This window comes from Sylvia atricapilla, chromosome 10 (assembly GCF_009819655.1).
Source record: "Sylvia atricapilla isolate bSylAtr1 chromosome 10, bSylAtr1.pri, whole genome shotgun sequence".
NCBI classification, from domain to species: domain Eukaryota; kingdom Metazoa; phylum Chordata; class Aves; order Passeriformes; family Sylviidae; genus Sylvia; species Sylvia atricapilla.
Window position 1 is genome coordinate 19,333,154 of NC_089149.1, and position 14,665 is coordinate 19,347,818.

Consider the following 14,665-nt stretch of genomic DNA (forward strand, 5'->3'; position numbering starts at 1 on the left):
AGTTACACATGCAGTGACGCATCTGACACAGTTGGGCTTGGTGGTCTTTTCCAGTCTAAATAATTCTGTGTGAGATAAGCAGCAAATGGTACCGATACTTAGGAGTGGAAGTTTTCTTCTTCTGTTTGGCAGTGAATGTTACACAGAGAAGTGTGTCATGAATAATTACTTTGGAATTGGACTGGATGCAAAGATTTCTTTGGACTTCAACAACAAACGTGATGAGCACCCAGAGAAATGCAGGTGGGTTTGGTTTTAAATGACATTTGGATTGATACCAAAAGGGACTGAACCACTTCATGCTTCTGTGTGATTTTGAAGCTGATTGCGTACAATATGCTGAATAGGTGTATTGTCTACGTAATGCTCCTTCAAAGCTTGAAATCACAATGGAAGAGAAAAGTTACTGATTTATTACTGATTCATTATGCTATAAGGTACTTAAGTTGCTACATAGGTGCAGATTTAGCACATGTCTTCTGTTTATGTCATCTCACTCACAGATTTTTCTCTTGGGCTTGCTATTTAGCTATGAGAGAAGCACATCTCAGTTCTAAATGTGGCAGAGGCTGGTTTTGACATTGATGCTGACTCAGTACAAGCTACAGGTTTGGCCTTTTGAAGACCTGAGCAACTACAGGATGCTTTGTGTAGCCTGAGATTGGCTATGTTTGGTGTATATGAGCTAATACAGCCAAGCACTGTTGATGTCCTGGTGTATAAGATGGACAGGTTCTGTGCCAGGGCAGTCTATGTATGTTTCTGGTAGTGTCTGTTACTCACGTTTGATTCCTACCTGATGTTTATTTAAAAGGAAGTTTCCTAGCACAGTGACCACTTGGAGCAATTGACCCTTTTTGGAAGCAGAGCACCTTTGTGGTTTAGTATGTAGCAGGCACCATTTCAGTGTGAAGCTTTTATTCCTTCTTAGTGAAAGGGTGAATGTCTGTGATGACTTTTTGTCTTTTTGTTTGCCCCCTTAGAAGTCGTACTAAGAACATGATGTGGTATGGAGTATTGGGGACCAAGGAGCTGCTGCACAGAACATATAAAAACCTGGAGCAGAAGGTCTTGCTGGAGGTGAGGAATTAGCATGTTCTTCTGTTCCTAAGACTGGGATGCCTAATTCCATCTCCTTCAGGCACTGTGATTTTTGGCGTAGTCATTTGGCTTGGTGACATTTGCCTGCCTGAAAAAATGTACTTGGCAATATGTCACCCCGAGCTTAACTAAAAGTGGCTTTTCCTAGTTTTGGAGCATAAGTTATATTCTCAGCCCATAAGGGATGAAGTATCATCCTGCTGGAAATTACTTGCTCTTCCCAGTGCAGTGTTCAGCATTATTCTGTTCCATGTGGTATCTCATGTGAGCACATAATTTTGGATGGTGAGTGCAGTGGAAAGCTCTGAATTTAACTGTGCTTATAATGTGCATCCAGCTGAAAAATAAGTATTTTTGTATAGGTCATGTACAGCATAAACAGGTAACTTGCAGGAGAAGACCTTCATCACATGGATGTTTCAGGAATTTTATTCCACTTACTTGAGAAATAAATCAAGAGGCTTTTCCAAGCCTCTCAGGTGTGCCCTGTACCTGTCAGAGGAAAAGAAGCAAGAGTATCTCTCTAAAATCTGTGTCTGCCGGAAGATGTGTGGCTCATGAGGCTTGAGTGCATACCTTCTACTCTTCTAGGCCAAGAATGAACAGGAAGAAGCCTGAATTAATGTATTACTAAGATGGTGCTGGCTGTTTTCTGTTCACAGAGCATGTGCTCTGGCAGGAGGGTCTCTCTCCTGCTGGGCTGAGAGTAGTGTTGCCTTCATTTCTGTGCAGTGCGATGGGAGGCCAATCCCTTTGCCCAGTCTCCAGGGGATTGCTGTACTCAACATTCCCAGCTATGCAGGAGGCACTAACTTCTGGGGGGGAACCAAGGAAGATGATGTGAGTATTTTCTAAGACCATACAGGTAATGTTTCTACTTACTGTTGCTTTTGAGGTCACAGCCTCTGAAAATAGTGCTTGAAGGAAGAGGGCTGAGGGCCTGTTTGCATGCACTTTCTGTTGGAAGTGGCTGAGATACTGAAATCCAACCTTGAGCAGCTTTCATACCCAGGCAATCTGTAAGGATTCATAAAAAAAAACATCACCAGAACATTTGGACCTGCAGGAAGTTCTTTAGATTGATCTTGTCCTCACAGAGAAGCAAGGAGAAATAAAGCCTCTTGAAGGCAAAGGCAGCTAGATTCACTCAGAAGCATTGTATTTTTTGGAAATGGAGTGCCTGCTCTCAAAAGAATAGTTACTGGCTTGTGGCCTACATGTTCCATGGCCTTCATATCTGCATTATACTTTAGCCATTGGAAGCCTCCTGTTTCTCCCTCCTAGTTCATTCCAGATCTTCACCTTCTAGCCTTGTTATTAATTTTATACAGATTAAAGAGCACAATTGAAAGCCAACCTCCAGGTCGGCACCAGTAGGGGGTAAAGGAAACCTCTCCAGCAGAGCTGTGCCTCAGCCGAATTCTCTCTCCCTTGTATGTGGCAGACGTTTACAGCCCCTTCCTTCGATGACAAGATTTTGGAGGTGGTGGCCGTGTTTGGTAGCATGCAGATGGCAGTGTCACGTGTGATAAACCTACAGCATCACCGGATTGCACAGGTATCAGCTGCTTTTGTGAGCTCTTCCTGCATCCCCCCTCTCCAGCTGGTGACTTTGTAAAGCCCTTCTTTCTGCTCTCTCTGGTCCATGGGAAGAGCATCCACCAGGGCTGAAAATGGACATGCTCAGGGGCAATTTCAGTATGGAATTGTTTACTAGCATTCATTGTAGTAGGAGTTAGACCAACAACTCAAACACAGCTTAATTCAAAGACAAAGCAGGTGGTCCCTGCTGCTCAAGGGTGAGGTGTGTCCTGCTGCCCAGACCTGTGTGCCTCAAGTAGCACCAAAGCTACAGGACCTGGGGAGGGGCTTTAGAAAGAGAATGGCTTACGCTTTTGGAAAATCAACATTTAGAGCTTTTCTGACCCAGTTGCTCCTTGCAGTGCCGAACAGTAAAGATAGCAATCCTTGGAGAAGAGGGAGTTCCCGTGCAAGTGGATGGAGAAGCCTGGATCCAGCCTCCAGGTTACATTTGGATTGTTCATAAGAACAGGGCACAGACCCTCACCCGAGACAGGGTAAGAGCATCCTGAATTCCCTGTGCAGTATCCAAGTGTTTTGATGTCACATTTTTCTGGAGAGTGTGGCACGAGCCACACGTGAACATCATATTATCTTTGTGAATAGAAGACACATATTTCATTACATACCGTAAATCTTTTGAGAAAGAATGTGATTAAACTTGCATTCACCACTTGGGAAATGGTATAAATAAGGTTGTTTATGCAAGTTTATTTTACTTCCTTTTCTAGGTGCCTTGTGACAGTGTTTCTTAACACACTTGCATGCTGTTTTTTCCACAGGATGCCTGCATCGCCAAGTGCTGTGGATTGTCTAGATTCAGACGGTCAATGTTTTAATTTCTCATTATTGTTCAGTCTGTGGCTTATACCTCATTGACCATGTAAAACAGTGTCTTATGCCTTGTTCAGAAGTGTGTGTCAGTCTCACCTCGTACTTTTCAAATATATCTGATGAATAACAGCAGATAAGGAAGCCTCCTTGCTCTTTTGCTGGGTGATTGAGCAGTGGTCAGACAAAGGAAAAGATAAAGACCCTGCTGTGGTACAGACAGATTTTGAGTCCTCCCAACCCTGTGACTGTCCACGTGTAAACAGTTCAGTTGATAGCAGCGCTTCATATTTTCCAGTATAACACCCCTTTACCCAGCTTCCAGAGCAAATCAAAGTCCTATGCAAAGGACTGTCCTGCTGAATCACAAGAAGAAGGAGTACAACAAAGGGGAAAAGGGAAAGTAGCCTGATATAGGCCTGAGGCACATTGCCTGGCAGGGAGTTACAAAGAAGATAATATGAAAAGAAAGCAAAGGTGGGCATACAAAGCCCCTGTTATGGTAGGACACTGGAGACCTCTTAACTGGGAGAGCAGTGGGTGTTGATCATAGAACCACAGAATGGTTTGGGTTGGAAGGGACTTTAAAGGTCATCTAGTCCAAGCCCCTGCCTTGGGGAGGGACACCTTCCACTATCCCAGGTTGCTTAAAGCTCCATCCAGCCTGTGGTCTAAATGTTGCCAGAGATGCGGCATCCACCACTTCTCTGGGGCAACCTGTGCCAGTGTTTCATCCCCCTCATCATATTAAATCCTTCCTTGTATCTAGCTGAACCTATCCTCTTTTGAGTTCAAGGAGTTGTCCTGTCAGTTCTGATCTGAATGTTGTGGAGAGGAGACAGGAGTAGTGCACACAATCTTTTGTGAAGGGTAGGACCTTCTGCAGCATCATACTGACACTTGGAGGGAGAGTGATAGCACAGAGAGCAAGAGAGAGAACAGGATTGCTGCTGTAAAGGTAAAGGGAGGGAAAAAAGGAGAGGCAACCTATATGTGGGCATGGTGGGAAAGGTGGCATGAAGCACAAGAGATAGAGAGGACAAAGTAGTCCCTTTTGAGTGTGCTATGTGAAGCCATCAGAAGCTATAACTATGGTTGTGTCAGCCCATTCCTAATTGCCTCCCAACTTGGTTTTGTAGTCACGGAATTGTCGCTGAGGAAGAGGTTCCAGTTTTGCAGTTGCACACTCAACTTCATCTCAACTTAGCCTATTTTTTTCCTGCTGTCCTTTTAAAGGTCATTGCATGCCCCTTCTTTCACAGATCAAACCTGTCCTATTCAGTTGAAGTGGAGTCCTCCCTTCATTCATGTGACCCTGTTCCTTTGGTAAAGTTTTTCAAATGTGATTTGGGATATATAGTTTCCTAAACTGAAGATGGAAAAACTCAAATTCCCTTATTTGGCCTCATCTGGACCACTGAAGTGTCATCAGCAAGAGTGAGCTTGCACTGAGCTGACAGAGCCTGGTTTTTCAGTATCGGGGCAGTAGAGGAAGGGAGTGATTTACCACAGGGTTCCATAGTTTTCATTCTCACCATATTCAGTATTGATCCTTCTATTTGCTTCTTCCCACACCACTAGCTGCTGCCCACAGGAATATCTGTTAGGTTGCAAATGGGACAGGTCTTAGCACTGAGCTCAGCTGCTTGGCCCATCAATTGCTAGGGAAGCCCAGTTTACTTTCAGATAAGGAAGAGCCTTGAACATTTTTAATTTCAAGCTGTGAAGTGTCACAGTAATATTGAAGTGTAAAGGTGATACACCTGCTCAAAGAAAAGGCTGCCACCAGTGGGAGATTGTTGGATTTTGTTAGTCTGGCCCTCAGAACTGGCCCAGTAATTTTGACTAAAACTATGCTTAAGCAGAAATTCAGCTTAAGCAATTCAAGGCAGATGTTTGACATGGAAAACTTCATCTCAGCCAGCTGATTAGCAAAGTTATAAGCAACTTAACTACTGGGCCCTGCAATGAAATGTGCCTGTACCAGATCTACATGTTTTAGAGGCATAGGCACAGTCACTGGGTTTTTGTAGGAGCTTTACAAGGTACCTTCTAATTTGCTTGCTGTGTTTTTAGGCATTTGAGAGCACCCTGAAGTCTTGGGAGGACAAACAAAAGTGTGAGTTGTCACGGCCCTCCTCTTTCTCTTTGCAACCAGAGATCATGTCTGAAGAAGAATCCACCCAGATCGTCCAGTTTGGTCAAGCTGCAGGTGCTCTGATCCACAGGTGTGACTCAACTTGCTTTTAGTGAATGGAGCCTCCTTTAGGGCCTAAAGTTCTTGTCCTGCTTCCTGTTTCTGGAGATGTTCCTGTTCAGTCTTACCTGCATCATTGCTGGTCCATGTCACAGGGAATAGCATCATTCATTGTTCAGTGTCCCAGCTCAATAAGCTTTCTTAGGCCATTTTGAATAAAAAAAATGTTACTTTCATGAACAAACACGAATCCTTTAATCCTGAAAGAATTTGTTACCTTTGAATATAAAGTAGTTTTTTCAGAAAAGAAACAAAAGCCTCTGAAGGAGCTCAGGTGACAGCCTGGGTTCTTGTAACCTTTTTGCCCAGCAGAAGTTTTTGTACAGTGCCCAGAATGTATGCTTGCCTGCTCATCCTTTAGCCAGGCATTCCTTTGGGCTTCTTAGAGAAAATTCCCAGTCATTAGAGAAGACTGCTGTAAGTGTAGCTGTCTGTCACATCACTCTGGTCATATTAAATTGCCTGGATTGTATTTCACATTGATTCTAGTGTGCAGAATTGAACGTGTTGTGCCTGTGAGAGCTGCATTTCCTTGCTTGTGCTCAGTGTGGCAGGAGAACTGCCCTGGTTTGCCAGAGGCTGTGCCTCTGGCTCATCACTTGTATGGGTGTTAAAATGGGATACCCAGTCAGGAGACATCTCTGGCTTTGAGCATACACTGATGCAATCTGTAATTCTCTCTTTAGCATTCGGGAAATAGCTCAGTCCTATCAGGACATGGAACAGGAGCTTGCCCATGCTGTCAATGCCAGCTCCAAGTCTATGGACAAAGTCTACGCCAAATCCAAGTCTACAGAGGTACTGCACTCACTTGGCATTTCCCATTTTGTCCTTCCTCCAGAGCTCTTGGTTTTCCATTCTGACTGACCAAAAGTAGGCCTTGCTAGTCTAAGACTTCTTTCTTTTGACTGCTCAGTTCTCTGCACTTCCAAGCTTAACTTGTGCATGAATTGCTTCTCTGCAGGGTCTGAACTGCAGCCTTGTTGTAGAGATGGTGAATAACGTCAAAGCCCTGCACAATGAGACAGAGCTGCTGCTGGCAGGCAAAATGGCACTGGTAAGGAGCACAAAGCAGGAGGAAAAAGCAGCCTCTCACTTCCCTCCCCTCTCCTCCTATTGCTTTGGCCTAGCATTTTGGAGATCTTGGAGTCTTTAAGTCAGTTTAGATTTTATCATCCAGGAATCACTTGCTACAGAAAATTTTGCTACATGGGTGTTTTGTGAAGCTTGGAGCAGAAAATATAAGGATTGTTAACTTGGTCTGGGCAGAGTACCTGCTCTGCACTCCCTTTCCTGCTTTGTTAGCTAGGAATTTCAAGGTCCTGGCTGTGTGTTCTACCATGAGGCTTTTAACTCTGCCTTCCTTCTATTCTTGATCCAGCAATTGGATCCTCCACAGAAGGAGCAGCTCCAGGCAGCCCTGGCAGACATGGACCTCCAGCTGAGGAAACTGGCAGACATCCCTTGGCTGTGGCAGCTTATGGAGCCCTGTGATGAGGAGGTGAGGAGAAGCAAGGCTGTTTTTCCCTAGATGTTCTCTTTTTCCCTAGTTAGCTCTGTGTGTTTGACTTCCTGTTACTATAAGACTGATGTGAGAAAAAGTTATTGAGAAAGAAACTTGATTCTCTAGGGTTAAAGAAAATAATTTCCTGTTAAGATCCCTTGCCTGACATGGGATCAGCTTTCTCTGTTTCCTTTTCTGTCTTGATCAGAATGAGTTTAGGATTTTTTTTTTCCTTTCTTACAAGATCATGGAGCTGAGCTTGACAGTGTTTGTTTCTTTTAGTCCATTCCAATCAGTTTATGACTGTGTTCTTGATTTTCCCTTTCTGTTCTTGCAGAACCAGATGCTGGATTATTCTAAACGCAGCCGAAGTGGCAAATTTCGCCTGGTGACCAAGTTTAAAAAGGAGAAGAACAACAAAAATAAGGAGACTCATAGTAGCATGGGATTGCCGGGTACCAAGTCTGCTCTTTCGCTGTGTCTTTTTGTCACATCAGTGTGGTCACACCACTGCCTGTTCTTGGTCTGTTTCCTCACACATCCTCTCCTTCTGTTTCACCTGCATCTGCCTCTTCCTGCAGGTCTAGTCAGTCTTTTTCGTGTGGCAGAATATCTTATTGCTCCCCTCTGAGTCATGGTGCCCCTGTACCATGCAGACATTCCTGAGGAGGAACAGGAGGTACCCTCTGAAGAATTCTCCTCTACACCGTACAGATTTTCAGGGATATTTCAGAGGGTGCTTAAGGAAGTGAATTTGAGGATTTTGGCATTTTAAGTATAAAAATGACTGTGGGGCCCAAGTCCGCATAACTCCAGTCTTTTCACTGCTTGTTCTCTATGATACAGTAAATGATACTTTTCTCATGGATTCACTTTCAGACTTTAATCAAGTTTCATGTCTAATTGGCTGGGGATCAGCATCACCACAGGTGCTCTCTGACCTTTAATCCTGTTGGTCAGTAGATAAAAACTGGCCATGAATCAACAAATAGCCATTCAAGACATTTTCTCTCTAAATTGTTCTGGTTGATTTTTGGTTAATGCTCTCCTTTTGAAGGCTTTCTTCCAAAATTCAGAAATATGACCTGTTCTGTTTGGCTTTTGGGTCCTGTCCTCTGTGGAGTTGTGGGTACCATCTCCTGTCTGACAAGCTGGTTTTCATTCACTGCCTCCCAAAACTGAGAAATTTTATTATTCTCTTATTTAGAGACTGTGCAAGAAGGTGGAAGTCTAAACTCTTCCTCTCTCCCTCAGACAAGGGGAAGAGAGGTTGCCATTTTGTTTACTGAGCACAAGTGGTTGTACATAATAATGTGCAAACTAATCTGTGCTCTGGTACTCCATCATACATTTTATGAATTTGTCGTTTTGTACATAGAATATACACAATGAATTTACTCTTCCTAAACATGGGGGTAAACTTGAAAAAAGTTGTCCCCATCAAAAGATATCCCATCCATCAAAACAAATATGCACTTCCTCCTGGCTGTACTGCAGCAGGCCTCTTCTTAAGAGAACATCTCTTACCTTGTTTTGCCCTACCTCCTTCATTCGAGATTGAAGATTGTGCTGCCTTCCCTTAGAGGCTGTCTGTGGTCCTGCTTGCCCTCCTCCTCTGGCACTGAGTGCTGTGGTGTCCTCATCTCTCCCTGTCTCCTGGGATTCTGGGTACTCAATGCACTCTTGCTTTTCCATCTCTAACAGTTCACCTCTGGGGAACGGAGGAGGTTGCGGCGTGGCTTGAGCACCTCAGTCTTTGTGAGTATAAGGATATCTTCATCCGACATGACGTCCGGGGCTCTGAGCTCCTGCACCTTGAACGGAGGGACCTCAAGGTACTTTCACGGTCGGCTCACGAGAAATAGCCAGCTGCATCTGCATGACCTTCTGTGCTGAATGTGCTTGGAAGTGGTCTGCCTGCTGTTCATTCCAGGTGCCTTGGCAAGATGAACAGGTTCACTACGGCCTCATTTTATTTTCTCACCGTTTTGTGTCACCTGGTTTTTAATAGCAGGGAGGTAGAAGAAGTGGTGGAGGGACCAGCTGTCCAGTTCTCCCACAGCTTCCTGGAGATGTGATACAGTCCAGCACACAAATTGCCAACAGTATTCTTGAGAGTCTCTGGTTTTAATGATGGAAGTTTTTCTCAGCTACTGTACCATCTTTGCAGAAGGTGCTGTAATTGGGAAGATTGGATTCTTACTGTGCAGTGACTGGACAAATAGATCATCACGCTTCCTTGTTACCAGAAAAAGTGATTGTGCACTTTAGTGAGACTTAGGGATGGAGAGAATCTTTTTTAAGAGGGCTTAGCAACCACACTGCACAACTTTTCATTTCTTCAGCAGGAGATATTGTTTCTACTGAGAAAAACTGAAAGTGGTGGTTCTTTGCATGTGCAAGAGACTTGTGTCATCATTCTGGTGACTTGCATAGAGCAGGAAAACACTGGGTTTTTTTAAGTAGAGTGTGGCATTTGTTCAATGCCCCTCTAATCTTTATTTATCATTTTGACCATCTTCCCATGGTGGGGTTTGCTGTAACCTGTGTAGCTGACCCCTCTGCATGTCATCCGCCTACAGCCTGTGTTTGTTGCATGGTACCCAGCCATCAGATGTGACTGGTTAGTTCTTCCTGCATGTTTTGGCTAATAGCTTAGGTCCTTGATGTCTGTGTGCTCTTTCTGTTCTTGCAGTCTTTGACAGGCAAAGCAATTTGTGTTTCTGGCTAACAGTCCGCAGTTGTTTCTCTGCATTGCTCTGTGCCTTGTCTGCATTCCTTAGTAGCTTTTTGACATCTGGTTTGAGGCTCTGTATATAACCCTCAGGTTTGGAATTTTTCTGGTTAGTTTCCTCCTCTCTTTGTAACTGGCTGACTAGTTTGTAACTGTTGCTTGGCCACCTGGAGTTTCCCCTCCTTCTCATAATGTAAGGTTTTCTTTTTACTTCCAGGACCTGGGTGTGACCAAAGTGGGTCACATGAAGAGGATATTGCACGGGATCAAGGAGTTGAGCCGGAGTACTCCTGCCAGCGAGGCTTAGCCTCTGTTTTCACAGCCTGTGTCTACCATTCTCCCTAACTGCACAGCAGTCACCTCACAAAGCAGATGTGCTCGCAACTGTCTCTGCTGGACAGCCAAATTTTAGCTGTTCAGAGCTCATATCAACCAAGCATGGTGCTACTTTTTTCCTATGGAGTATGACTGCATCCAGTGAAGAGGCGCTTCCTCTGCAGTTGACAGAGCCTCCTGGAGAGAACTCACTCACTGTTTGAAGAGCCATGTCCTGTGTCATGGGAAGTTCTGGTTCCAGGGACAGTGCAGGACTCCTGAGAACTGTAACACAGATACCTTTATTGGATAACTTCATCACAGTAGAATCATTCAGGGCAAAAGATGTGTTGGCCAGTCTTAGTTCAGGAGCATCTGAACAGTCTTTTCAGACCCGAAACTTTTCTGCTTATCTGTATATCACACCTGTATTTTGCATATTTAAGTGGGCCAAAGCCTCTCCTTGCATCTTGCTCATCCCTTTTTAATGCATCTCTAGTTGCGTGCAATTTGCATCTAAAATTCAAAGCCCATTCAGATCTCTTCCAATGAATCCAGTGATTCTCATTCACTCTCACTCTTGCAACAAACAGTGCATGTGCTTCAGACAGGGTTTGCACCAGCTGGTGGGGCCTTCTGCTGGGCCTGCTCTCCTCTTCCAGCCAGGGGCAATGGTACAACCTTTAGGTTTTCACAAAAAATTTGGTGCCAAGTCATCACAGACAATTGTTCACGAATTCCTGGCAGTAAGAAAAGAAAATTCTGGAGAGCCAAATAGTTACAGGAGATCGGCTATGACATTGCTTCCAGATTCATCTTTGGGAACCAGATAAAAGGGAGAGGGAAGCTAATGAGCTGTTTGGGCTGCACAAGAAGGGAGATATAGGACAACTTAACTTCATCTTGGAGGAGGGAGCAGCATGATTGGCAATGGCCAGGTGTAGCTTCCTGCCTGTTTAGTGCCACTTCTGTGGCCACAAACACAAGAGCTGTTTCTTTACTTCACCTTCAGTGTAGAAAAACTATTTCTGCCACAAAAGATGTGATTTAAGCCTAGTACTTTTATCTTTTCACCTGTCATGGTTTTAGTAGCTTTTCCACCTTGCTTCTCGCTGCCTTGCTCCTTCATTCCAGGGACACACAAAAGATTCTGGGCTGTACTCCTAAGAGAGAGATTCCTTATGCAGTCAAACATTTGGACTCCTGTAAGAGCTCTCAGAGAAGGAGGATTGTTACTGAACCAACGAGCATCATAACGAGAAATGGAATATGTTGATAAATTGTCTTTGGTATCAGCAACAGTGGAGCATGGAAAAATTAGTGCGTCTGAACTAGTTTCTAGATGGCTGACACCAGTTGGATGGCTGTTAAAGCCCAAGACCAGCACGCATAAATATATCACTGTCTTTATCACTGCAAAGGGAATCAGTCAGTGCTTTAGAACTTGTGAGACAGCAGAAATTTTAAATAATTCTGTCATTTTCTGTGTATGTTTTTTTCTATTATTACAGAGTGGCACCTGTCTGACTATGGCTGCAGACAGAAAAGCCCACACACACACTAGCAAAAAAAAAAAAAAATTTGCTGAAGACATAATTCTTCTTTTTTTCACTTGTAAGGATTTTTATCAAGTTGATATCTCTTCTCTAGTCTAATAACAATCAGTCAAGTTAGTTTATGTAAAGATTTGTCAACTTATAAAGGCTCTGGGCTGATTTCATTCCAGCTGGCCAAACTCCACTGAATTCCCTAGTATTTCACCAAGGGTTATTCTGACTCTGCCTATCTGTTCTAACCAGACACATTCACTCATGTGTCTCCTCTCAGCTTGCTGAGTGACAGGGTTTGCTCATGAGAAGGTGAAAGAAGACTAAACATGCTTGATCCAGCTAGAAACACTTATTATATAAATAGTGTGGGTCCTGAGCAGGAAATATGTCCAGCCTTACCCTGAATGTGTTTCTTTTATGTATATGCTGGCAATTGCTTCCATAGCTGTATTTTTTATTTATCAGTACAGACCCCCTCCAACTGTATTGAATTTCTGAGGTATCAGGTAAGTAAGAATTGCAAGCATACTGTATTGTCCCACTTGCTTGTTGAGGCACAGAGCAGCGTCTGGATGAAAATGAGGAGAAACTTCCTTAGGAGAGCCCCAGGATGCAGCCATCCTCAGTGGTGGCATGCAGTGACCTCACAGTGTGTGTATCCCACTGTCTATCCCAGAATTGTGCATGGCTGGGACATCCATGTGCCTTCCCAGGAGAGTTCATTGGGGGGATTGAGGCTGGTGATAACTCCACAGAGGTGAGATCTGTGTTTGTTCCTATATGTAGTGAAGGAGCTGTTCTGTGAACTTTCCCCAGGCAGCCCCATGGTTAAGGATGCATAAACCATAAGCACTTGCCTTGCATAATCCTTGAGGGATTAAATCCTTGCTTCCGTAGAAACAGCTCCTCTGTACTCTTCCTGCCCAGAGCAACAGAGGAATCCAAAGAGTTTTTACATTCAAGTGTGTTCCTTAATACATACCATATCTATCAAGACCTGGCCATCTGCATGAGTGATGAGACCTGCACAGACCCATTGTAATTTCTTTTGCTTTTATGATCTGTGTCAATGCCTTCAGATCCTTTTTGTGCACATGCACATTTATCAAAGGCTTGACAGCCACTATATTCCTGTCTGTTACTTATCAGAGGCAGGGAGGGTGTTCTGCCCTCTTTTAAGACCTAGAAAATGGGGTCTGCATTTAACCTGAGTGCCTTTGAATATTTATTAAGGTATAGATCTAAAAAACTCCAAAGGGTTGTAGTTCTGTGTGTCTCACTGGGAATAGTGCAGATTTCTGTTGGTGAGATTTTTGTGAATAGATGAAGACCGTTTGTCTTGAACATCAATGAGTGCTATCTGCAAAGTAGGGAGCCAGGTAGAACTCTTGGCTACATTATTCTGAATTTCTCTTCTGACATCTGATAATTTTTTGTGAGAGAGAAACTCAGGAAAGACAGTAAAAAATATGCTGCTTTGCCAAAAAGATACTGTCCAGCAGTCTCAGGAACAGCACCCTGAGAGAAGCTAGAACTGTCACATATCACACAGGTGTTTAGTCGCTGAAGAAACGCAACTCCTGTGAAAGCCATGTGGCACCTCTGTTTGCATCCCTCACCCCTGGCAGTGGCTGCAGTGAGTTGGGCACAGGGTTTCTTCTGCTTGGGAGAGGCTTCAGTCCATTCTCTCACATTCTGGCATATCTCACACCCTGGATATTTAGTGGCAGATTCTGGGGAATGATGGTTGGGGCTAAGTGAGATTGCATGCAGTGGAGACTGGAGGGAGCTGTGGCTGTTGGCAGTGCCCTGCCGGGGGCTGCCCTTGGGAGGGCGGGTACAGCCTCTCTGCTGTAGCTTGTGAGACGGTGGCCAATGGGAGTTGTGCCTCTGGGTGCCTGAAGGTGCTGGCCTGGCACTTGGGAGCCTCCAGCTCTGCCAAGGCCTTCAGTGCCAGTGCTACAACTGCTGCACCCAAGTCGTGTGGAAAGTTTTGTTCATTGTTTTAGTGTTATTTAAAAATGTGCATAATAGCAATGTGATTTATAAAACAGACTGTTTACAAGACATATTTTGTATCTTAAGATGTGTGTACTGTAAAAAAAAAAAAAGGATGAAAAATGATGTTTTTTTACAACTGTCAGCAGTGACTGTATGTCTGTATCATTGTCCACCGACCGTTGTTCCTCAGGGGTCTCCCCACCATTCCTGTGATCCTGTCAAAAGCATCGGGAAGCAAGTGAATCCCTGTACAGTCTTGGGAAGAAGGTTTTGTGCCTTAAGAATGGGACCTGCTTCCCTCCTATTTATTTTGTTAATTTATACAGTGATTACCGTGGAAATGTCTCTTGGTTTTTTTTTTTTTTTTTTTTTTTTTTGTACATAGTTTACTTGTTGTAAATATGTTTTTCTTGTATATAAAGTAAACATGTTTCTGAGCTTCCAGTAAAGATTCTCTGTTACTGGTTTGATTGTGAGAGGGCTGCTGTGCCCATTGGGTGGGAACCAGCTAATAAAAAACCTGTGCTGTGATTAAATGGTTTTATCTTGGCTTGTATCAGAAGTTCAGAGCTACTCCTTAGAGAGGAGTGAAATGGTAAATGTAAGTGTTGTAGACTAGTTTTGTAACATTTTTTGTGTTGATTTAACTGACATGGAATAGAAGATATCAGGTAGTTTAATTTTTTCGGCTATGTCTTGCAGCGAACAGAAGATGTTCTAAATGTGGTGCTTCTACTGGTGCTCATCCTGATCAAAGCTCTGCTGGCAGCAAACCCACAGCTCAATGGGAA

General features: G+C 43.9%; 1 protein-coding gene across 3 annotated transcripts in view; it reads left to right on the forward strand.

Moving 5' to 3' along the window:
- DGKD (diacylglycerol kinase delta) overlaps positions 1 to 14,410 on the forward strand; it is a 59,161-nt gene extending 44,751 nt beyond the window's left edge. For 2 of the 3 annotated variants that reach the window (XM_066326221.1, XM_066326222.1), the window contains exons 19-30: positions 133 to 243; positions 984 to 1,080; positions 1,834 to 1,941; positions 2,546 to 2,659; positions 3,045 to 3,179; positions 5,590 to 5,741; positions 6,457 to 6,568; positions 6,735 to 6,827; positions 7,152 to 7,271; positions 7,612 to 7,729; positions 8,979 to 9,109; positions 10,226 to 14,410. In XM_066326221.1, the coding sequence (XP_066182318.1) occupies positions 133 to 243; positions 984 to 1,080; positions 1,834 to 1,941; positions 2,546 to 2,659; positions 3,045 to 3,179; positions 5,590 to 5,741; positions 6,457 to 6,568; positions 6,735 to 6,827; positions 7,152 to 7,271; positions 7,612 to 7,729; positions 8,979 to 9,109; positions 10,226 to 10,315 (1,381 nt within the window). In that variant the 3' untranslated portion in view covers positions 10,316 to 14,410. The remainder of the gene's footprint in view (positions 1 to 132; positions 244 to 983; positions 1,081 to 1,833; positions 1,942 to 2,545; positions 2,660 to 3,044; positions 3,180 to 5,589; positions 5,742 to 6,456; positions 6,569 to 6,734; positions 6,828 to 7,151; positions 7,272 to 7,611; positions 7,730 to 8,978; positions 9,110 to 10,225) is intronic. The other variant, XM_066326223.1, reaches the window with a different exon arrangement.
- The last annotated feature ends 255 nt before the right edge of the window (positions 14,411 to 14,665 follow it).